The following is a 24,422-nucleotide window of genomic DNA, read 5'->3' on the forward strand; positions in this document are numbered from 1 at the left end:
TCAGCTTGGTTGCTTCTTGTCTCATTGGAGAGCTGTTGCTTGCAGGGAATACCCTGTAGGAGAGCATCGTGCAATGTTAACAATGTCAGAGACGTGCCCAAACTGCCTGTCCAGCCTACTAGTAACCCTACATTGGTATAAATAAGCCTTTTAAACAAGTGAGGATATGGAAATTATCTTTCCCTTTTCAAGCTCACCCTGAATGCGGAAGAACAGATAGAAATAGCATCAAAAATCAAAGAAAAGGGTGTATTTTACTGTTGTTACGCTTTCCAGATTAGTGGCAGGAATTAACAGTACCGCTAATGTCCATACTGTGCTGGTGAGGAAAAATTCTGCTTCTTATTGCAGAAAACAGGCCCAATGTTTCCAAAGGCAGGATAATTACTGTTAAAGAATATTGGACTGAAGCTGTCTAGAGTTAGTTGCTTAGCATAACTTGCTCAGCATTAGTAGCTAAATTTGCAGAAGCCTCAGGCCTAAGCTATGAACTCTCTTAAGTAAAAGAAGGCCCCAGAGCTGGTTCAGGATGGAAAGGTAAGGGACTATAGAGAGAAATAAACAGTCTAGCATTAATAAGCACCAGCAGAGAGACAGACTTTAATCTAGGACACAGACGGAAAAAACAAAGAAAACACAAGACTGATTCGAGAGGACAAGATAAGGAGCTATGCAAGAAAGAAGTAACCACAAAGATCGGTTCTGAGGACAAGATAAGGCAGTAAAAGCCATCAAGCACACATACAAGCACAGAATGGTTGAAGTTGGAAGAGACCTCTGGAGATCATCTACTTCAACCCCCCTGCTCAAGCAGGGTCACGCAGGGAGTAAAATCAAGGGAGTAAAAAAGCCATCAAGGGAGTAAAAGCGCCATGGACAGCTATGCAGAAGTGAGATAAGATGTAAAGAAAACATCTGGAAACTACAGAAAGGATTAACCAGGAACTGGAAGACTCCAAACGCTAATGTTACTGTTGGTTCCAAACTACCACTTGGGGAGGAGCGGGAGGATTTAGACTGTAAGAGTGTAATTGCCCAAGAGTTTCTTTTGCTGGGGTCTCTCTTCGGAGGCACTCAGCTTGAGCTGTAATTACTGCACATGTCATGTTATTTCGCTCTGATTTGGCTTTATCCCTGTGGGAACCTAGGGTCGGACCCCTCTCATGGGGGTTGGCCAGCCTAATTTTCCATAACGGTTACTTGCTCTGTGTGGTCTATCTAAGAGCCTGTTGTCAATGTTGATCTTTCTACTCTAGCTGCACGTGTTGATGGGATGAGGGTTTTATGGCTTACCTGTGTTTGTCAGGTTTGTGTTCAGATTGATGCTCCCTTCTCCTCCATATGAAGATACAGGAGAGTAAGGAGCTGCAACCCAGCTTCTAGTCCTCTTACAGTCTGATGCCTGCAACACCTGTGGCTCCAAAATGTGAGCCTGGAAATCATAGCCTACACTTGCAAAGAACTCGTGATTACAAAGTGTGTGCTCCTTCGTTGTAGTTAGATTAGCATGGGTTCTGCTGGAGGTGACTGGCAAGTATCCTCTGCAGGTAACGCCTATGTAAATTGAAGAGGGGTGCAGCAGTGCTTGTCTGAACCTTATCACTGCTCAGCTACCACGTTGCACCTATAGCAGTATCAGTTACTCTGCTTGTGTGGCTTATGCAGCACAAAGATTGGCATATTTCTGGATAGGGCCCCTCATGTCATTCATGTGTCCTTTCATCAGAGTATCATTTGAAAGACCCAAGCGCAAGCACCAAAGCAAGAACAGGCAGCAGTTTTCCAAGTGAACATTCAGGCATCGCCGATGCCTGAATCGATGCTGCATATCATCTCAGTAACAGATGCAATTCAATTGTAAGCCTGGACACGGCGGCCGACCTCAGCTCTTAGGCGCTGCAGTTGGGAAGGCACAAAGGGATTCAGAAACCAGCTGGGATGTGCGTAGCAGTGCTGACAGCCAGCGCTGTTTCAGCCAGTAAAGAGAACTGATCTTAAACCGTTCAATCTTGTAGCTGGTTTGGCCTCTTGGTGAGCCAGAACATGCCTGTTGCGCTGTAGGTGTGAAACTGTATGGAAGGTGGAAATCGAGGTTTTGTTTCCTGCTGAAATTAATTATCTCATGCAATACACAGGAACTTCATCTAGGCCTGAACCTTTGTTTTACTGGTCTTGCCGTTTCCTTTAAATCTTGAATCGATCGTGTTCAAAAAAGCTTGCAGAATCATCACATGCGAGTAAAACGGAAAAAGGAAATCTGTTGGGTTTGCGTGGTACAGTGTAAAGAGTACAGAGTAATGAGCTTCTCCTCGTATTGTTTGTGCTTTGTGGTTGGCTAATGCATGGTCGTAATCTTTTTACAAGGGTAACAGATGAGCAGATAGATAGCGCAAGGGGATCAGCCTGTGTGTTGCCGACATGATAGGCTTACGAGTAAAGAAGCACACGCAGAGCTCTGCAGCGAGGAGCCGGCAGGTCAGGAAGTCGAGTATCTCCAGTCACCCAGGGACAAGTCCGTCTTTGACCTTCTGACCAAAGTAACTGCAGCTCAGTAGCATTTGGACAGTTACAGTCCTGCTCACTCACTGAAAAGCTCCCTCACTGGAAAGAGAAATATTGACTGCAGGGGAAATCCTGCCCCGCCGGTTCGCTCTGCCATTGACCGCCCCTTCCTCCCAGGCCAGCTATTAGAAAGGGCAGATGTCACCGTGCCCCTCTGCCAGTCCAGCACCAAAATGTCTCCTGAGGGCTCTGCTGGCCCGCACCCACCTCGCTGCCTCCTCAGAGAACTTGTCCTGGTCGAGTGAAATATAAATGTTAATGGTCGGAGGGGGAAAGAGGAGAGGCTCTCTCCTGGGATGACTTGGGATGTTCCCTTCCTCATGGACACTACGGAAACAGCCGTCTGAGTTTTTTGAGGACTCTTGCTCCCCTCTCCTGGCCTTGTTGCCAAGGTGGGTTACTCCCCCCGACCTGCTCTGCTCGCCCGGTCCCGAAAGGCGGCGGCGGGGATCGAACCGGCGGGCCCGCAGGGGGGGGCGGCTCCTCGCTGCCGGCGAGGGCGCCAGCGGGCGCTACTGAGCATGCGCCGTTCGGGGCTGGACACGCCCACTTCCGCGGCCGCCCCCTCGCCGCGCGCGGAAGTGGGTGCTCGTGCGGGCCGGTCTGTGACGGCAGGGAGCGGAGGGGTCCCGCTGCCCCGCGGTAAGTACCACCGGGTGGGGGCGGGCGGGGGTGAGGGGGGATAATGCGGGCCACGAGCAGCCCTCGCCGCCCGTCCTAGTGCTCGCTACCCTCTCGCTGCCGGCCCCCCTTCCCCCTCCGGAGGCTCAATGAATGGGCCAGGCCCTCCCTGCTTGAGCTCCGGGCGGAGGGAGGTGCTGCGCGGGCGTCCCAGTTTCTCGCTTCCCCCCCCCCCCCCGAGCGGCAGCGACCGTTACGCTGAGAGCGGCGGCGGCCGTTACGCCGTGGGGCGGGCGGTGGCCCGGCCCCGCGGCTGGGGGCGGGGGGGGCTCGCCGGTGGCGGCAGGCGCGGCCCGGGGGCCGGCCCCGCGGCGCCTGGAAGCGGGGAATGAGAAACCGAAAGCTAAACTGAGAGGAATCGGCCGCCCCGCCCCGTAACAGGCGATGTTACATTTGGCGTCCTGGGGAAACAGAAACCTAAACTGAAAGGAGCCAGCCTCCAGCCGTAACCGATGACGGTGCCGTTGCTCTCCCGAGGAACGGGAATGTAAACTGAGGGGAATCAAGCAGGTTTCCCCCTTCCCAGCAGATGACGTGACCTCTGCGCTCTTGCTCGGAGGGGAGTTCATCTGCACCCTTTTTCCTCCAGCCCTGGTCTCTGGCGCTTCGCGCAGGTAGCACTGTTGGAACTGGTAGTTCCTTAAAATTGCACAGCTATGTTTAAAATGCTGGAAGCAGTCTGTCAGTAGAGGACAGTGTCTTACTGTATGAAGATTACCCCCGTGTTCAGTGCTTGAGGGAGTGTCTGAGGACCTCTGAGACTCACAGTTCAAACACCTCGCAAGTAGAGTTTGGCTCTGATGAGGAACCTCTGGTCATCTCCGTCATTTGGATCAGATGTGGTAACATGCGCCTTTCTAAGAAAAGACTTTTTAAAAATTCTTTAGATCTCTTAAAATATCTGCCCTGCAGCAAGTGAAAGGTGGTCAGAAAGATAGGTTTTGTTTTGTTTTGTTCTGAAAGCCTTGCGAAGGCTGGATGTATTTATGCTGCTAATGACTAGAGGGTGGGGAGGTGCTTATGCAGGTTGTGCCTAGCTGGTGTATGACCAGCACTGCATCTTTCCCCATAAAATGCAGATGGAGGAAGCAGGGCAGTATGCCTGCAGGAGTGTGGGGCAGTAGGCCTGCAGATTCTTTCTTTCTCCTTTGATAAATTGATTCCTGCCCTGCGGTGAGCTGAAGAGAAGAGCAGAACAGAAGCTATGGCACTGGGTTTAGGTAATATACTGGAAGTCGAGAGACTTGGGTTCATTTCCTTACTGCACTAGAGATGCACTGTGTGATCTTCCATGCCTCAGTTTTCTCCTGTGTAAAATGTATGAATTGTATTTACTTGCAAGGATGCTTTCAGAAATGGTTCAGGAAAACAAATCATTAAATAAACTAGTAATGTTTCAGGAAGATCTGTTTGAAAGTTGTATTATCTGTGGACACTTGGCAACAATATTATCATTTCTTTCTTTCTTTTTCTTTCTATTTTGTTTACTGGTTTTCTCTATTTTTGTCATTATTAAGAAAAGTTGTGCTTGTCAGTGTTTGTTTGCAGGAAATGGCTCAGAGCTCAGAAGAGCAGCCAGAGGCACGTAATTACTTCTTTTTCTTGACTGCTTCTCCTCTGTCTTCTGTTTTACGGCTTCAGTTGCTGTGTCATTAATGGAAGGGTGTGAAAGCCTGCTCTAGTTGACCCTACTTTGAGTGGTGGTGGTGGGGGAATTGGACTAAATGAGGTTGGAAAGGACTCCAGGAGATCATCAAATCTCCTGTGATGGGCCTCCAGTTTTTATAGATTAATTAGTTATCTCTAGTCCCTACAGTTCACTTCAGTAGCAATAATAGTGGAAACAACCTGAGCAGAGTTGCAGAAGGACTTTGTGACAGTGATTTGAATATAAAAGAGCAGATGAAGATTCAGCACTGGTAAGTGGAAAGTGAGGCATGCAGCAGAGCAACAATCGTAGCACTGATGGTCTCCAAAGTGCCTGATACCACTTAGCAAAGAAATCTGGGTAGTTCTACAAAAGTGTTGGCGCCATGCTCAGAAGCAGTCCAAAATATGATCAAAGTATTAGGAATTATTAAGGAAAAAAAAGAAGAGAAAAATATAGAGAGCCATTGTGCTCTTGTATAGTCTGTGCTACCCCACCATTCTGAAGGTAAATATCGAGAGGTGACAAGGATGAGAGAAGATAAAATAGAAATAGAAGTATATAATAGAAACCAGAAATAAAGATGGGAAGAAATCAGAAAGTAGAACAAGCTAGAGGTTAGAATATGCAACAGGATATACTGGGCAAAAGACAAATCACAATCCAAGGAACAGCCAGATATCAGTGTAAAATGGAAGTCCCAGACAAGAAGAGGATTTGTTTCTGCAGAAGAACCAACTAAGTAGTTTCAGCTTCTTCAACTTGAAAAACAGACTGTTGGAGGGAAAATAAGAGATCTGTGGGTAACATGGGTGTTACTGGAGTAGCTGAGTGAGGAACAATTGTTTCTTGCCTCTTCAAACAGGAAAACTGGGGTGTCAGATGAAACCTGTAAGTGGCAGGCTTTAAGACTAGCAAAGGCAAAGGGCTCTTTAAGCAAAATATAATTAAACGGTGGAACTCAAACCATGCCTTTACTCTTTCCCTCACTATAAGAGCACTGGCCTGGATGTGTTGCACCATTTAGTTCAGTATCCTATCCCTGCTCTTCCATCCTTGGGAGGATATGCAGGAGCACTCCCTTTGTGAAGGCTAGGCTAAGGACAGGAATGGCCAAGAGCTGTCCTTCCACGCCTTCAGGGTTCCTGCAGAGCAAAGGCCCAACACTGACCCTGACTGAACATCCTGTGTTATCTTTCAGCACCAGGATTTCTCCTCAGAGCCTGTAAGAGCACTAGGGACTGTAGCTCTACCTTTAGCCTCTTCCTCACCACGTTCCCAGAACTGCTGGAGCTGGATCTTTTGACTAGGCCTGAACAGGGCCTATGTATCTGCATCAATCCCAGGTACTAGCCTGCTACAGAGAACTTTTCCTGAGCTGGGTGACATACTGTCCAGTCTTTCATTTGTCTACTTCTTGTTTGGGGCTTCCATTTTTCACCTATATCTGGCTGTTCCTTGGATTGTGATTTGTCTTTTGCCCAGTATATCCTGTTGCATGTTCTAACCTCTAGCTTGTTCTACTTTCTGATTTCTTCCCATCTTTATTTCTGGTTTTGATTATGTATTTCTATTTCTATTGCATTTATTTAATGCCTAAATTCCAAGACTGCTGTTGTGATGGTCACTATATGGTTTCAGAGTGGGAATCAGACACTACCAGAATGCTTACAAGAGTTAGAAGGATAGGAAGAAAAACAGATGCTTGTGAAGGTGAGGTAACTTGCCTGAGATTAATGTCTCCATGGCAGAACTAAGCAAAAAATGCTTTTACTCTGGTGTTCTTCTCACTTGAGACTACCACCTCCATTTTATGGATGGGAGATGGTTGTTGAAAGCCACAGAAAGGTATGCAAGAATTTCTGGGATATGGGATTTCCTGGCTGTGTAGTACTTGGACCTTGCTGCTTCTCTTGCTAGGATAATTTCATTTTGAATCTTCTTCGTTCATAGAAGTGGACATAAAAGAGAGGTGGTGGAGTCTCCTTCTCTGGAGATCTTCAAAGCCCACCTGGTTGCAACTCTGTCTAACATGCTCTAGGTTGGACTAGATGATCTCCGGATGTCCCTTCCAACCTTATTGATTCTCTGATTCTGTGATTTCTTACCCTTATCCTGCAGGCTTTTAGGCTCTCAGAGGTGACGTCTACAGCAAAGAACATTCTGGAGTGTCACACCAGAAATAAGAAGTTGTTCACGATTCTGCGTTGGACCTGCACATAAACCAGAGACAGAGTAAAATTTGTGTTACTAATATGTTGAGTGGTACTTTAATTGATTAATGGGGGCAAAGAGTCTCCCAGAAACATTTAGACTGCTTTGTGAAATAAGCAGTTGACCTTAAACGTTTTGCAGCTTCTGGGGGAAAAAGGGGAGGAAGAAAGGAGAGACTAGGTGAAGGAGGACAGTGAAGACTTGAGTGGATATGACCAGAAAAAGAGAGCTGATATCTATGGGGCATATTGCAGGGTATAGAGAAAATGGTGTAGCTCAGGTTAGCACTCTACCTCAGTGGAAGAATATATTCAAATCTCTAATTTCTGTGTCTCTTCTCCCGCTTTTTATTTGTATGCCTCCTATATTTCTTTGCTATGTCCCTTTCACAGTAAAGAATTAATATTTCTTCCTTGTTTTCTGTCACCTCCTGGAAGATACTGGAGAAGTTTAGGGAGAGCTACTTCTATCTCCTCAGTCGGCTGCAAACCTACGTGTGGCAGAACTAGCTCAAGGCAGGCACTGCTTTCAGTGACTAACATCCTTCAAACAAAAGATGTTTCACACACAGGGCATGACTTACTGGCCCACTCCCAGGTCTGTCACTGGAGAATGCGTTGCTGAGAAAACTTGACATTTTTTTAGCCCTGTTCCTTTTCCCATGTTTTTTTTTAGTGACCCTTCACGGGGAAATAAACTAGTGTTTATACTTCTGCTGTAACTGCTAGAGCCCCTGGGAGCCTGTGCCCATCCCATTGCCATCCCAGCAGGCTGTGCCTGTTCTCCTGATAGTTGCTGGACTATCAAAGAACTAAGCTTCAGAGGATGCAGGTGAAGCAGCAGTTAGAGTGTGAGGTGCTAGTGAGCTCTGCTTTGCACTGTTCATCTTGCTTGGGGTATGTTAGTTGCATCAGTTGCTTTGTGTTTTGTCCCAGTCTTCTTGCTCCAGGTGTTTTCCAGATAATGGCGAAGATGGTGAGAAGAACATGTGCGTTTTGTTCAGAAGGGGAGGCTTGCTCTATAATGTACATTGCCACAGAGCAAAATATTGCAGCTCATCAGAATTGTTTGGTGAGTGGTTTTAGTTGGTCAGTAGATGGAGGGGATTGGAGAAGGGCAAGAGGGGAAGTTTGCACTGATTGTCCATTTTTTTCTTGTAATGTTTCTGTCCTATTTAATTTGAAACAGGAAATGATCTTCAATTTCATGATCTTCCGCAGATTAACTACAGGAAGTTTGGCTTCAGAAATAAGTAACATTAAAACTACTTCCAGTATTAGGTAGTCAAAAGCGGGAATGGGAATAAATCTGGACTAGAAGTAGGATGCACTGAACTTGAAAAAATGGGGCTTGTTTCATTGTCCCTCCTCAAATATTTACTTAAACCGTGCAAAATGGTTGTTGCATGTTTGCCTAATCAGTATCCAGACATACCAGTTCAGTTTACACAGGCATGAAGGACAATGACTTTCATGAAACTAGCAGAAACTTGATTATATTCAAATTCCCTGTTCCTCTGTCAAATGTGATTAAGTCAGCCAGCAAGACCAGGAGTTACTGGAGAAGGGTGGCATGGACATGGTGCAGATGGGTAGCATGTTGGATGTGCTTGATGTCCTTTAGGAAACTAAGCTTAAAAAACAATGTAGTAGAAGAAGAGTTTCAGAATTAAAAGACAATTTACCAAAATGACAAGCTTATGTTAGATTCAAAAGCTGTGGAAAAGGTAATTAACTGAGCTGGGTCAGAGTTTTGGAGAGGGGGGAAGGACATTGTTTCACATCTTGGCCCATTGACTTATGGTGTTTTCATGTGTCAGGGTAGGTTGTCTGTTCCTGATCTGCATTTCTGCACACACATGCAGTTTAGCAGTAGGAACAGATCTGCTTGATGCCACCAAAATGAGTGAGGCTTGTCAGACCACAATGTTGTGCATTTGCTTAAAACTTTGCAGGAAAGAGTATGCATCACTTGATATGTCAAGGTGGAAATGTCTCAGTCTGTGTCTTGCATAAGATAAAGTTGATTATATAAAAATATCGGTGAAGTCCTAAGTGTGTTGTGATCACAGAACACACTGCTTGTGCTGGCAAAATGCCTCTCCTTATTCTGTGATTTTTAGTGGAGCTAGTGGTTCTTGGTATGCAGAATTGGTCACAGATTCTACTTTCAGTGAGGGTCACCTAGGGCAAATGTCTGCTGCTGGAATGGTTTTCTGGCTTTCCTGATTCCTGCCTCTTTATTCTCACTGGTTTTATGTGTACATCTTTATTTTTCTACTACTTTTACTACTTTTTTGGAATAAGTGTTTTGGAAATGTGATACCTATTTTTACGGTGTTATTTGAGTGTATTAACTGGATGTTAACTTTACTTATTTCTCTGTCTTGGGAAGAATGTAGCATTTGGCTTTTTATAGTTACCTGTGCCCTTCACAGTGGGCAGACTGTGCCTGCCAGTCAACATAAGGGTGCCTCACTTTTGTTTGAAAATAGCCATATACAATGATTACCAAAAAGTCATTGATAATTTTCCCTTCCTCACTTATTGTTATGGCTCAGTTCTTCCAAGGGAATTAAAAGAGCAGAAATGTGCATGTATCCATGTTCATGAGTTTTTCATAGGCTTTGTGCAATCTGTTTCTCATGCAGTGAACAGTTGTTCCAGTAGCCTCTGGACTGTATTGACGTTTTAGTTGAAAAGAGATACTGCATTCAGCTGTAAAGCCTGAGTAGCTGGGCAAGGTAGCAAGGTGTTCGAAGTGTGGAGACCCCCTTCTCCTTTCTCTGGGCTGCCTGGCCTTCCAGGCTTGCTTTATTCACATTTCTTTCTAAGTTCACCTTCTCTTTGCACCTCTCACTTTGCAATCTTTTCTTAGCTCACCTTCAGGTCATGTGAAACTTTCTACATAGATGCATAGATGAGCTTTTTTCTTTTTTTTTTTTTGACAGGAAAAGATTTAAGCACAGCTCCTTGCTCAACATAGTTGAAACCTTTTAAAAATACAGAGAGAAATCAGCCTTTCTTAGGTAGGGCAAGTAGAAGAGTGGATTTGGTCTCATAACCCCCTTTCTCTTTCTGGAATATGTAGGCGATTGAATGTCTGTGTTAATTCTTAATATTTTCTGTTTTGTCTTTAGTTATTTTCTTCAGGATTTGTAGAATCTGAAGAGTATAACTCAGATAACCTGGATATAAGGTTTGATGTGGCGTCAGTGTTGAATGAACTCAGAAGAGGAAAGCGGCTGGTAAGGCAGTTTCTTTGTGAATCTTCACTTAATCCTGACATAGTACTAAGCAGCAGTAGGGTACACACTGAAGGTTCTGTGGCCTGTTTATGCTTGAAAAAATAAAGAAGAGTACTTTGTCCTTCTGATTAAGGAAGTTGCAGGTTTAGAATTAGAAACATTGGTTTGGCGTTACATTTAGTGCAACTTTATACATATTTTGTTAGCACTTTTTGGCTTTTCTGGCTTTTCTTTTACTAAGAGAAAAGACTAAGACTTTTCAAAGAGATTTTGGTAGAGAACTGAGACAGTATGTGAAACAAAATTATGCAATCTAGAAATGTAAAGGAAAACATATTTTCCTTTACCAGAACTAAGGTTATTGATGTGATTTTTTTTTTTCTAGTAGTTCTGTCTTTAGTTGCCCTTCTCCCTTGTCTCCAGAATGGATCTTTTTCCTTTATGAAGTTACCCTAGAAAACATAAATATAACCACTGTGTACTGAAATTTGTGTAAGATTTAGAAGAAGGGGGAAAGATGCCCAGTGCCTCACATGGCTTTTTGCATCATGTTACAAATTGGTGTGAAATTGAGACAAAATAGCAGAAAAGTGACTGGAAAAATAAACAGAGTAGAGGCTTGCAGAAGTGAACTTGCATGATGAGTTATGTAATGAAAGATTCAGCTTTCCCCCAGTGTTTGCCTCTTAAGGCTGAGGTTTTCAGTAGCTATCTGTAATGCCTACCTGCTAAACCTCATTTTGTTGTAGGTGTGCAACTTTTGTCGCAAGAAAGGAGCCACTGTGGGATGCGAGGAAAGAGCCTGTCGCAGAAGTTATCACTACTTCTGTGCGCTCTGCGATGATGCAGCGATAGAAACAGATGAAGTGAATGGAGTTTACCGGTATTTAACCAAAAATTTTCCAACTGTTTTTGTCAAGGCTTTGGTGATGTTGTCAGGAAAGAGTCTTAAATTGTTTAAGATTTTTTTTAAAAAGGAAGATGTTCTCCCTTCTTAAAATCTTTCTCAGTCACCCTTGCCTGAAGTTTTCACAAGCAGCAGGGAAAACATTTTCCTTTAACACAGCAGTGTGAAGGAAGCTGTCCAGTGTCTGAGCCTGAAACACCTGAAAGGTCACTAGGCTAAACCTGAGGAGGTCTCTCCATACTGACTGTTTAGTCCTTCAAGGACTTGGTTTGACCCAAGTTCTTAGTTCCTCTTGGTTCAGTAGCTTCAGTAAGTATGGCCTCAGCATGGACTTGCAGCACGTCTAGATCTGTTCACAGTAGGTGAATTTTGGTGTTTTTTTTCCCCTCTGTATGCTGGGAGAGAACTTTGGATTTCTACTGAAGACCTTCTTATTTCCTGTATATTGCTAGCAGTAATGCTGTTGAACAGACTTTAAGAAAATTTAAGAATTTAAGAAAATGTCCTGACCATGCTAGTCCTAATATCTTCTGCCTTCTGATTGCCTACTTTACTGTCAGTAAATGGAGCCAGTTATGTGGAGGAAAGAATGATACCCTGCAGATGAAAGGTGAAGAATTGAGACTGCAGGGAGCTTTCAGAGATGCTACTGTTTCAATAAGGCCTGAGGTTCACAGAATCCAAAATGTCCATTTCTGTGTAAGACCAGAGAGATCACAGGCTACTCTGGTCTCTCATTAATCTGGTAAATTGTATAATCATTACTTCTTTCAGGAAGAAGTGCAATTAGATGGGTTCTTCAGTGCCAAAATACTCTTCCTGACTGCTTTTGTAGGGCTCTCAATCCAAAAAAGTCCCTCTTTCTAAAAGTGTGTAGGCCCAGTTGTAGGGAAGATGATATGTTTACTTTATTATGTTTTATAAAGTCCTTGAGAGCCTGTAAAGCTCAGAGAGTGTAGTTGGAAATATAGAAATTTTCTGGCATCACAAAATAAATGGCTGCCATCATATGACTTTAGAAATGGTATCTTGCATAGAAAAAGACTGAATTTCTCAAGATGTTGAAAGACAAATAGACTAATAACAGTCTACATACAAATGGATAGAGAGATCGTTCAATATATGGTTTGATTTGATGGCTTTCTGAGCAGGTGATCTTGGAGATTTGGAAGAAGGAACCTGAACTTGAAAATGGCCTTTATTATGACATGGTGTGAGACTAGTTACTATAGGAATATAGGGTACTAGACTATAACAGTTTCTATTGAAGAGGTGAAAAAATGACTGGATTGAAGAAGGATGGTGAGGCAAGCTTGAGGGATTTGGGCCCAAACTTTTTTACTATATCGGTGGAAAAAAAATGAAGAAGCACCAAATTTGCAGCTTATGTGAGATTATTGGAGAGAATAGAGCAAGGCTTCAAAAACTGTGCATGGATTGACAGCCTTCTGCACTTTTTCATGAAGAAATATAATATATTGAGAAGCGTTTCAGAAGCAATAATGCCTTCACTGGGGAGAGATCTTGTGTTCTTAAATTCTAAATTGGCATCATGCTAATGGTGAGCAGTGATTACCAAAGCAAACAAAATAAAAAAGAGAGGTCATACAGTGCTATGCAAGTGGCTAGTAAGCCACTTCCCCAGTAACCTCGGGAAGTAAGCATGATTTGGAGCTTTCTCTTGTAGAGATGATGGTAGGGAATGCTTCCAAATTGGCTACTCAGGGTATTGTGGGTGGATTATAACCTATTCCCATGCATAGGAAAACTGCTTTTTAACCAGGAAATAGTAGAATTAAAGGGAAGTGTGTGAAATCCAAAGGGCAGTATTAGAAATTCAGGGATGTAAGTAAAGTGTCTCTAGTACTTAACTTCTTCACTGAATATGAATTGCATGTATAAATCTGGGGTTTGTGCATCAAAATAAATTTTGTATGCAGAAGTTGGTTTGTAAAGGAAACAGTCTTAGTTTCTAAGGTCAGCACTTGTATTTTTTTTTTTTAAGAAAAGAATGAAAATAATTAGAAAATTCCCACGTAAATGCAATTCACCTTAAATTTTTTTTCAAATACCTGAGAGTTGGTCTTGGCAAATAGAGATTTTTTTTTGATGAAGAGATCAGCTAAACCACATTCTAACAAGGCAAAATTGTTTAAAAAGTTATTTGGGATCCTTCTGTAAGAAAGGCATACTATAGAAGCTGGTTTATGTTCCCTGGCAAGACATTTCTTTCTACACATTATTGTATCCAGAAGATAAGGAATATTTCTTGATCTGTCTGTTGCTTTTTGTCTTTTCCAAGGAATTCACATTGTTCTCCTAGTGATCATGGAGAAAATGTTCCCATCTCACATATTACTAAACTCTTCAAGGAATGAGTGGATTGAGCAGCTTTCAGCTACTGGACCTTAAAGAGGGGTGTCTCACTTCCCAAGGATTTGGGGATTGCCTCAGCACTGGGCAATGGGAAGGGGCACAGAGATCTCTGAGCAAATAAATGGTATTATGCACCACAGTGCAATGCTGTGGCTATGCCAGCTCTTTCTGCTGGGCTCACAAGTTCAAGCAGACTGGAAGGCAGATGTGTTTAAACAGGTTCTGACCTCGCCTGGTATGGGGCAAAGGGGCAGAACAACAATCAAGCTGTAATCAAGCAATGTTAGTACTTCGATATTTCAGCTGGATAACATTAATCTCATTTTAATAATTTGTTGCAACAAGAGTGCTGCTTCTGCCACAGTGTTTGATCACCACACCATATGAAGTGAGTCTGACATCATGTAAGCAGTGAGTAGGTCCAAGCAGAGTGAGGGGAAAAAAGCAGATGATTCAAAACTTGACAGCATTCGGAATCTATTGAGGCTGAAAAAATACAAATACAAGCTTGTGCGTGTATGTGACTTTACAGCAGGCATTGTAGGTACTTTTCTAGGTGGGTAATGCTGAACAAAAATCATGATTTAAAAAAAAAGCTTTTCAATTTACTTTCAGTTAAAAGAGGGGAAAATAACTGTTGAATCAGTCAGCATAAAACTGTTTACATATTTATTAATACTTTTTCTCTTTTTCTTAAAATTGAACTTAAATTTTAGAGTGTTCTGCCCAAAACATCATCCAGGCAGTAGGACCAATCACTATGGTGAGTTTCTTTATTGGCTTCATTGATTTCATTTGTTTTAAAAGTTTATATCCTACAGTCAATAACTCATTTGAGCAAAATTAATGTTATTCCACCTTTATATAGAGTGGTGGATTTCTAATCTTTCAGGAGTGGTTTGGTTGAGATCCATGCATGTGCAGAGGAGTCTACCTCTTTTGAGGTAGAAAATGCTTATATTTGATCATCCCTGAATCTCCCTCGAAATTGACTCAGAATACTGTGGACCAGATCCTTCATGGAATTATTCTGACCATGTATAGGCAGGTAGGCCAAAGTAGCTTGTAAACCCTGTGAGATATGAGAACCGTGCTAGTGAATGATGCACAAGTTTGCATTTGGTTAGCCAAGAGAGAGCTGCTACAGGAGTGGTCACCTTGGGATTTTAATCTGTAGTTACGCTAAACCATTCACATTTGTGTCTTTTATATTTGCTGCAGTACTTTTTGAATAGGGCCTTTCATTCTGAAGGATCCCAAAGAGCTTTTTGTGTAATAAAATGGTTATATAACCCACATTTAAAGATTATTTCCTCTGCTACAGAAATACGATTTAATTTGACAGTCCTGGGGCTTTGCTGATGCAGAGGTAGTCAGGAACATTACTGAATTTGCCAAATCTGTGACATAGTTAAGCTATCGCGCACATTCCTTTTGAAAACAGAATAGGTCCTAAAGTGGCCTTCACTTCCAAATGGAAGTTAAGCTCAATCAGACTGGAAGCACTACTGCTAGAAGTTATGTGCAGAAAGTAAAATAGAGGTAGGGTATGGACACTGGCTCCAAGGCAGAGTTTTTGACTTTCAGGATCTAATTCAAGCATAGTAGCTCAGCAGTTCCTCTGGGGCAGGCTGAGCTGAGACTGGACTGTGGGAACAGGAGCTGTTTTCTCGCTTGCTTCCCATAACCTGGAGAAAATGGGGGGGTCAAAGACCATCTCTGTCGTCTTGGTCCAGGGAACGTTCCTGTGCTGAAATGTCAGGCCTCTCTCCTGTGACTGGAAGGAGATAGCTTGCCAAAGGTGCCAGGAGATCTCCTTGCAGCCCTGTGCAGCAGGGATAGGAGGGCAGTGTAGATTTGGAAATGAGCCTAACTGGAAATGTTGGATGTGCCCAGAATTCAGGCTGTTGAACATAAAAAGTTGAAAACGCTCTCTGTCTGTGGAGAGCAAGAAAAGTTGGGCTGCTGTTTGGACCGTGTTCCTCTTCTTTTATAAGACATCCCTAGCATACCTTAAAACAAGCATCCTGAAGAACGGAGAAAATCCTACCACAGGACAAAGATGTCCTGTTAGACAACAGGCAACGCTTCTTGTACCTACACCAGCATTCTTTACCTGCTTCAAGGTAGATCACCCAGGTTTTTTGCAGACTTAGTGAGAGCCTATGATTTCCTTTCAAGCTATGAAAAACAAAACCGCAGATGTACACTGTTCTCAAGGAAGTGACCAACCCCCCCTCCTCCCCCCAAGGATGTTCTTTGCATTTTTGTACACCGTTCTCATCACTTGTACACCGTAACATCACTTTAACAAACTGGCCCTCCTGTACCAGCAGTGGCTGGTTGTTCTGCTCAATAAGATGATTTCTAATAGCAAAAATATTACCATGTGCTACCCAAAGATCATGCAGTTAGAAGGGAGAGGGGCACATGGCCCCTCTGCATTTAAAACTCAGCATATGGATGGTTGTCCTCTTTTTCCCTAGCTTTTACCTTCTCCTGCTCTTTCTTTCCACCTCTTGCTTGCCAGAGTTAACCTCTGCTTGTCATGTTCTTGTTGTTTTTAGCAGCTGCCAGTTATGATATTGGAGAGAGATCAGTGCATTGTGATAGAAGGGACAGAGTAATGATTTCACCTAGATCTAAGATCAAATCACTAAAAGTTTAAATAATACAAAGCTTAAAGTAAAATTGTTTCTAAGTAGCAGATCTTGTGGTTTTCTAGGAGGTCGGTGCATTGAAGAAAACATGGTAGCATTTGTATGCATTTAGGACACTAGAATACTGCTCTGTGTAAACTTAGTTTTGAGAGTGTATTAAAATAAACAAGGAAAAAAAAACAGTAAGCTTTCATAAATTTCTGACTTTCCTGAGATTCTTACTATGTATAGGTAATGTTGCTGCTGGGGGAAATCAGTTCTCTGCCACTGTCAAAAATTGTATGTTAAAATTTGCGTTTTGCTTTATGCTGGGATTAGTATCCTAATGCTGCAGGAGTTTGCACTTAATGGTTCAAGCTTGTACTTTTTCTTACCTAGAAATAATATAAATTCAGCTGAAATGCCAGGTTTTGGGGAAGCTCAAATACTCATGCACTGCCACCCAAAGTGACTGATATACGTAGCTTTGGGGGAAAAGAGAGAATTTAAATCTATGAAATTGTCAGTCTGAGGTTGACACATTGTTACTTTATTGTCTCTTGATTTCCAGATGCAGCTAATAAGAGGAAAAGACGTGCAATGAAATCATCTGCCATCAGGGAACAAGTGGTAATTCCAAATTTAAGTAGTTCTAAAACAGAAACCCACCTTCACTACAGCAAAGGACTTAAAGAAGCATTTTGACAGTGTATTCAGAAAAGCACTTCTTCACAGGAGTGCAAGAACTTTTCCTTTACAGCTCCTTTTATTTCTTGTTTTGATCTTGCTATTCTTTCAAAACAAAACTGCATTCAGAGCTGCTTCAGGCAGAGCTGATCCTACCCTCAGATAATGTGGTGCAAAAAAGGAACCTGTAAGCCTTCTGAATGACTCAGTGGCTGTGATCTTGATGGGAACAGAAAGAGCTTCCCCTTGGGGGCTGTTTTTCTTCTGAAATTCTAAAGCCCTCAGATTTGCCTAGGGCTTGACAGTTTCCCTGAAAACTGCTTCTGATAAGTCACTTGGCCCTTTAAACCAGTGCTTACTCCTTCCTGAGCCTGCGCTCACGGCAGATGTGGCAGATTTTCGTTTTAGATCAGGCAGTTCTCATAGCTTTGCCTGTGAAGATTGAACATTCCCAAGGCTCAGGAGTTATCAGGTCAGAAGAGCTCTCTGGTTGCAGGGGTATTTATATATTTCTTTCCCCCCTCCCTTTTTTTTTTTTTTTTTTTTTTTTTTTTAGGAAACTTCTAAATTTCTAAATAGAGCTTATTTTGAATTTGAAGTAGTTCTGTTGGCTTCACTGAAGTATGCTTGCAAACTCATATTGACCGGTGGGGATAAGGATCCTTCCTTTGTAGAGGAAGTGGCATCCAGCTTTTCTTAGAAATAATTTCTGCCACTCACAGGCCTTGCAGATTAAATGGAGGTCATGTGAGGGGACACTGAGGACCTTTGCAGCTTTCATGAAGCAGCATTTCTATTTGTAGGTTGTTTGTCCCCAATAATTTCTCAGTTGCAAATCCACTTACGTTTCAGGTATTACAACTGAGATTCATTTGGTTTGTTACCAAGTTAATATGCTGTTTCTCCTGCTCTCCAGTGTCAGCAATCTCAGTAATCACTGCAAATAAATTCCAGTGCTCTGTGTATGTTTAGTTGCTGCAAGATAAATCATTTAGCATCATGTAAGCAGTGCATTTTTACATTAGTGTCTTGTGGCAGTGTTTGAGAATCATTTGTAGTACCGTGGGATGATGTAGGACAGCAGAGAATCACTGCAACCATTCCGAAGGAAAACATTCTTCCTCTCAAATCCTTTTAAGCATTACATCCAGTCTGGAGAATTAAACATCATTTATGTTGGGATTTAGCCGTAGTCATTTGGTGACATCTGTGGTATTTGAATATGCTGGGCAAATGCAATAATAATAATAATACAGAAGGGTGGTATCCCAGTTATTAGACTGTTCTTAAACAGATGGTTTTGTTTCCCTTTTCAAAAACCGATTGTAAACATTCCAGAGAAGACTGCTGTTAAGTGTGTGGGGAAACTGGCTATAGTTACTGAAAAATGGAATGCTTTTTTTTCTCCCTGTTAATAAAGAGATAAGATAATGAAAATGAAGCAGTTAGTGTCAATATGATGTAAAAATGTGTTTTTTTATAGAGCACAGAAGAGACGGAAGAAGAAAACAGTTTACGAATACTAAAAAGAAGAAACAACAGGCAAAAAGGTGCGACTTATTTTGTAGAACAACTAGATGATACTGTGATCTGTTATGCTGAAATTCAGAGCTTGGAGACATTTGATTAAAACTGTTGTTGCAAACACATCTTTTTATTATTTTCCTGAGACAAGTGGCTCTGTGCTCTGACAAGAGAGCGAGTCTGATATTGCAGGATGACTATGCAGGTTTTCTGTAGCTGTGCAGCAAGCAAATCTCTGTGCTTTGGCTGAGATTTACTATCTGACGTGAGCTCGTTATTCACCTGGGATTTTTTATAATCCCTCTGCTTTAGCTGACTGCTGTGTTCAACTGTGTGCCGCCAGCAAACAGTGATACCTCAGCCTGACCCTTTTCCTCCCTCTCTGCATTAAAACAGATAAATTCAAAAGGGAATTTTTTCATCACCTCAGTTGTCTTGCTCTAAGCCTCTCTTGAAGGAAGTGAGGGGCACAGCTCTACAAGAACCTAGAAAAGGCAGGGGATGTATTAGCAGCAGAGGGGGCTTGAGAGCATTAGCAGGATGTAAAAGAGAGAATATTCAGCACCCATTCTTGCTCACTGGGCGGTTACCAGGCTTTCAAAATGCTGCTACGGTTACTGCTGCCAACTGCATGCCATCTTATGCTACATTCAAAACCTGTATTAAACTGTATAGTGTTATCTTATTTTACTCCATAAAAATGCCTTTATAATAGGGAAATCAACTACTGGACCCATCCTTCAGTTCCTCGGTTTTCACATTACCCAGACAGCCCTGCTGTAATTGCATGTTAGGATTATGTTGTCAGTCAGAGGTTTGGCAGACGACTGGTATCTATCCACCTTTCCATGGCCATATTCAGTAAATGGATGTGGTATTGTAAGAGTAGGGTTCTTTTCTGAATTTTTTTTACTATGGTTATAAAGAACAGAGAACCTATAGCAATTCTGGAATATTTATAGGACATCTACTATAAGTGAAATGACATTTCCTTTCTCACAGATTTCACCAGTAAAAAGTAACATCATATTTTAAGAGACTTACAGACTTCTATGGGTTCTCTAATAGGTCTTCCTTTTTGAACAGCTCATTGATCATACTGAAACCTGCCACTGACCTGCTGCTGTGAGAGATGAGGGGGAAAAAAAAAAGTTATTTTCCCAGCAGTTCAAATCTGACAAAGTAGACATATAAAATGGGCTATAATAAATGAAATTAAAACCTGTGTCAGTAGGAATAATAGTAGCCTCAGTTCTCCTACCAACTCCAATATTGTCTTAATTCTTGCACTGTTTTCTACCCTGTAGTCAGTTCAGTGCCTAGTGTGGTGCTGGGGATGGAGGAAGAAAAACTAAAAACAAAAAAAAAAGCAATCAGCTGCTTTGCAGACTAGGGGGTATCAGGAAGCTTTAAGAATGTTGAGAATGTTGCACTTAGAGCTGTGGTGACATTCCTTTTGATCAACAAAGCCCGATCTAGAGCTTACGTAATTTTACACCCAGCACAATGCTAATGTTAGCCTCACCGTGTTATTTTCCCCCACTATAAAGGGTTGAGTGGATAGAGCTAAGGAACCAGGTATTTGTGTAAAGATCTGTTAGTGTTGGGGGGACTTAACCAAATATTTAGTCACCTGCAGGAGAGGGCAAGTGAAAGCTGCTACAATCAGTATAAGAAAGACCATACAGCTGTGCTGAGGATCACTTTTGATTCTGTTTTAATAGTACGAATAGACTTTCTTAGGAAGTGCAAACAGGCGGGGCTTTTGGATGAGATATTTGAAGAGATGCTGGACACACTTCACCTGGCCCAGGAAAAACTGATGGATGACAACACTTCGGAAACGGGTATGGTGAGCTATGGGGCTTGCCCTTGCAGCCAAAACACTGATCTGAATGCTGGGCATTCGTGAAACTATCTTCTACTTCTTGGTGTAAACATGTGTAGATTAGCCAGCCTGGCCCAGAACTCTTCTCCCAGGCACTGAAGAAGAGAGAGGTCCTGGAAACAGGAAGGTTTTATTTGAATCATAGATCTATTGTTGCTGTTATGGCTTCATAGAGGGACCAGCTGTCCATTAATACCAGCACATTTTTGATTGAAAAAAATTCATGAGTATGGATGTTTTAAGTGTTGTAATGATTACTTGGATGATTACTTAGAAATTTAATGCCAAATACTAGTGTGTGTTTGGGGGCTTAATTGGTTTTAAGTATTAGCATGTATGAAATATTGTTCCTGGAAGATTCCACTCTAATATTGTTTTGTCCACAAAAGAGTTGAATAAAATTCACACTTGTTCTCCTATCATCCCCCCAGGTTTACAAAGTTAGGAATACTATACCTTTGTATAAAGAATGCTAATTTATGCAAAAAGCCTAAAGCACATGTATGAAAAGAGAGATGACGATCTTCCTCGTGAGTGCAGCTAGGGTGTCACATGACAACAGCTGCTAGAAGCAGTGAAGAAGTCCAGAGTATATTAGGGTTTCAGAGGAGTTCATTAAGTAAACCTCTTAAGTCCTGTGAACTCTGTAGGTGTTTTGTTTTGTTGGAAGCCTCAATTATGAACTTGAGGTGTAAATCTGGGCTAATTTTTAACATAAAACAACAACAGCAGTGTCCCAAGAAAAACACTTTTATCGTACTAGAAAGGCAGACGCCCATTAGGTGTGTGCACTGGGCACGTCAGCATGATGTGATCTGGGAAGAGGAATTGGCACCGTCAGCATTGCCGTTACATGTACTGTCCTGATATGCTGGAGTGAAATAAGACTTAAGTAAATTGCAGAGAGCCCAGCCAGAGATGTCCTAGTTTAAATGAACTGTGCTGAGCTGGTGCAGACTCAAATCAGGAATGCCATTTAGGTCTCCTTTCTAGTTTCCTATATGAAACTAAAAAAAAGCAGAGCTGGCAGACTGACCTTTCTTAATACAGGCTATATGAAAAGAAAGTCTTTTCTCTGTATTTTTGCTTCTCTTAAAAATTCAAGTAATTGATATAAGTAATTATGGTTTTGTGCTACTTCTAAGCAGGGCTGTGTTAACCAAAATGTACAGTAAATCTTTATTGTGTAACAGTAAATCAAATTATCTTTATCCTCAGAGTATGAAGAAACCGTAATGTCGCTCTTTGACTGTGGACTGTTTGAAAACATACTGACAAACATTCATTCAGGTACGGGAAATAAGCTGTCAGACTCGGTGTGGTTTTTGGCATTCAGATTGTTATTCTGAGGATTTTGATGCTATGATCACTTAAAATGAGAATTCCAGGTAATTCTTTCTCAACATTATCTAAATTACTGAGGAAAAGCCATTGATACCTGAATCTTTAGAAATACAGTTTGGCTGCCTGACATAAAGGGGGAGGTAAGTCACAGTTCCACAGTTTTAAAGGACCAAAAGGTCTTTGCTACGAAGGACCAAAGGTTCTGCATGTACCTTTCCTCCTTGTGTGGGGAGGCTTCTCCACAGCCTCCCTTCAGGAACCTGTTTCTGCTAAAACTTTGCTCCTTTCTTATAAACACTGTTTACGTGGCTGTTAAGTTGCAGTAAGAGCATTAACCATTATGAGCAAAACATAACTGGAACTGCATCTGTAGCATGCTTTGCAAAACAAGTTGAAAACACTTGAAGAATGAAATCGAAATAAGTGCAAGCAGTCATTTGGGATCACTGGTGTGGAAGGAACCTCTGGGGCGTGGGCTTCGTCTCTGCTGTTGCAAACAGAAAGCTTAATAATATTTTTCAGATAGGTAGATCTCTGGCTCACATTTCCCTCAAATAGCAAACTTGTTCTAACTTATGCTTTAATTTACTCATGATAAAAGGGAAATGGATGTAAATTAGCTAACCCTTAGGTTCAGTGCTTCTACCTTATGTTTGCTCTTCTCCCATTCTACTTATCCTGATGTATTTAAAGAGGACTAACAAACATGCTGTCCTTTAGCCTTCACTTCGCTAGATGGAACAAGCCAGACACCTCTCTTCAGTCTCCTGGTCTCACATTTGAATTCCTGCTTTGGCAATGGGACTGGTGTCACAAAATTGCCTAGACAAGGTGCCTTTAATACAAATACAAGGTGGCATTAATACATTTCTGCTCATAATTTCTCATGTCAGACAACCTTGGATCACATTTACTTCTTTCACAGCTGCATCAATTAGTTCATCCTTTTCTCAGCTTACAAGAGAAATTCTTGATATTGGCACCTATGTACACAACCATGTGATTCTGACATGTAAAAGTTGTAGCCTTTCTAATTTCCTAGTACTTTAGTCACTTGGTTCTTCCTGTCCTACAAAATCTTCTTTTCTGATGCCATCCGCAAACATCATACATATACTCCTGCTTTCATTTCAAGGTCAATAATGAAAGTATGTATCAAGGTTGGTTTCAAGACTGATCCAGGAGGAGCTCTGAAAATGAACTGGTCGAAGAGGAATAAGAAACTAGTAGCAAGCGAAACTGCAGGGATGGAAGTCACTAGCTCTTTTGTCCCAATCTATCTTCCAAGTCTTAGCTAGTAAGTCTCTGTAATGATACATGAAATGTTTACATAAAAGTCCAGAACAACTAGTTTTTTTCCTGCAACCAGTTATTTTAAGCCATCCAACATGCTTTACCTTTAATCCACTTTTTATTTTATCCTTTTTTTTTTCTCCTTATTTTTGATCTTCTTGCATAATTTCTAAAGCCTTATGCATCAGTACAGAAAGGCTACTACAAACTGTAATTGTTGAAATAGATTTTTTTAATCACTTTTGTATGGTCATCTATCAAGCAGTTTTACTCCAAACTTGGTGCATTTAATTGCAGGTCCCATATGAAATACTTTATCTCATTGATTTCAGAATTCTAGGTTGGCGATTCTAGTTCTCTCCCTCAAAGGAAAAGTTATTTCCTTCTAGTTTTGCTTTCTGCTCTGTTTTCTTGTGCTCAGCTTTGTGATGCCTGGATCATCTTTGATCTCCTTCTATTCACTGGTAAGCTGTCTGTGTAGTAGCTTTTGAACTCCCTGATAATATTTGTTTTTCAGAGCATCTGCAGCAATGAATTTTGCAGCTTAGTTATGTATGTTTGAAAACTACAGCTTCCCTGTTTTAAACTTGCTATGCAGTAACTTCATTGAGAATCCCTTAGCTCTTCTCTTATGGAATGGTGAGCAGGTTTTCCATCTTTGTATTCCTCATGCCATTTCTGTGTGTTTTGTTTTATATTTATTTATTTATTTATTTCCCCAGACATCTATTTTCTTTTAGGTCACCTCTTCTATGAGGTGAGATTCTTTTGATCTGTCTTCCTACAGAAGCTCTCCCACATGTGAGTCATTCTTATCACTGACACCTTTCTCTGGACTAATTTTATTTCTGCCATAAGATTTTGGAAGAAGAGGAACAGAACTGTGTCATTTCTGTCGGTAGCATAGCCATGAGTTGAACGCAATAGCACAATGGTTGACATCATTGACTACTCTTTGTTTTATTTCAAATAATTTACTTGATGGGGGTCCAGATATTCTCAAAGCCATCTTTCTTCGTCTCTTACTTACACAGCCCATCTTTTTCTTCAAGTGTATGCCAGGAAGTTCTTTTAACCACATGTACTTGATACAAAATAGAAATGCCCTAACAACTGCCCTTGGCAAGCAACAGGGCTGATTGTGATTTCCATTGCACTCCTGAAGACAGTTGAACTGACGTTGCCAAGCAATGGGTGTAGACTGTGCTACTATGCTGGGTCATACAAAAGTGACAGCAGTGATTTCCTGGGCTTTTTGAAAATGAGAAAAGGAAAGCAGAGGGCAAACGGCTTTTTCTTTATTTAAGAAATTACTGTTAGAGATAGTGCTAATGCTGTAATTCAAAATGAACAGGGATAATAAACTGCTGGAGCTACTTTCTCTACTCTGCCCATTACGGTTGTGGAGACCT

At 41.8% G+C, this 24,422-nt stretch overlaps 1 protein-coding gene across 1 annotated transcript in view; it reads left to right on the forward strand.

The window, feature by feature from the left end:
* Positions 1-24,422, forward strand: part of SETDB2 (SET domain bifurcated histone lysine methyltransferase 2) — a 47,893-nt gene that overhangs the window by 21,805 nt on the left and 1,666 nt on the right. The window contains exons 16-23 of the mRNA XM_062582020.1: positions 7,898-8,176; positions 10,245-10,352; positions 11,102-11,235; positions 14,352-14,398; positions 16,846-16,904; positions 18,445-18,511; positions 20,210-20,332; positions 21,592-21,663. Of these exons, the coding sequence (XP_062438004.1) occupies positions 7,898-8,176; positions 10,245-10,352; positions 11,102-11,235; positions 14,352-14,398; positions 16,846-16,904; positions 18,445-18,511; positions 20,210-20,332; positions 21,592-21,663 (889 nt within the window). The remainder of the gene's footprint in view (positions 1-7,897; positions 8,177-10,244; positions 10,353-11,101; positions 11,236-14,351; positions 14,399-16,845; positions 16,905-18,444; positions 18,512-20,209; positions 20,333-21,591; positions 21,664-24,422) is intronic.

This window comes from Rhea pennata, chromosome 1, assembly GCF_028389875.1.
Source record: "Rhea pennata isolate bPtePen1 chromosome 1, bPtePen1.pri, whole genome shotgun sequence".
NCBI lineage: Eukaryota > Metazoa > Chordata > Aves > Rheiformes > Rheidae > Rhea > Rhea pennata.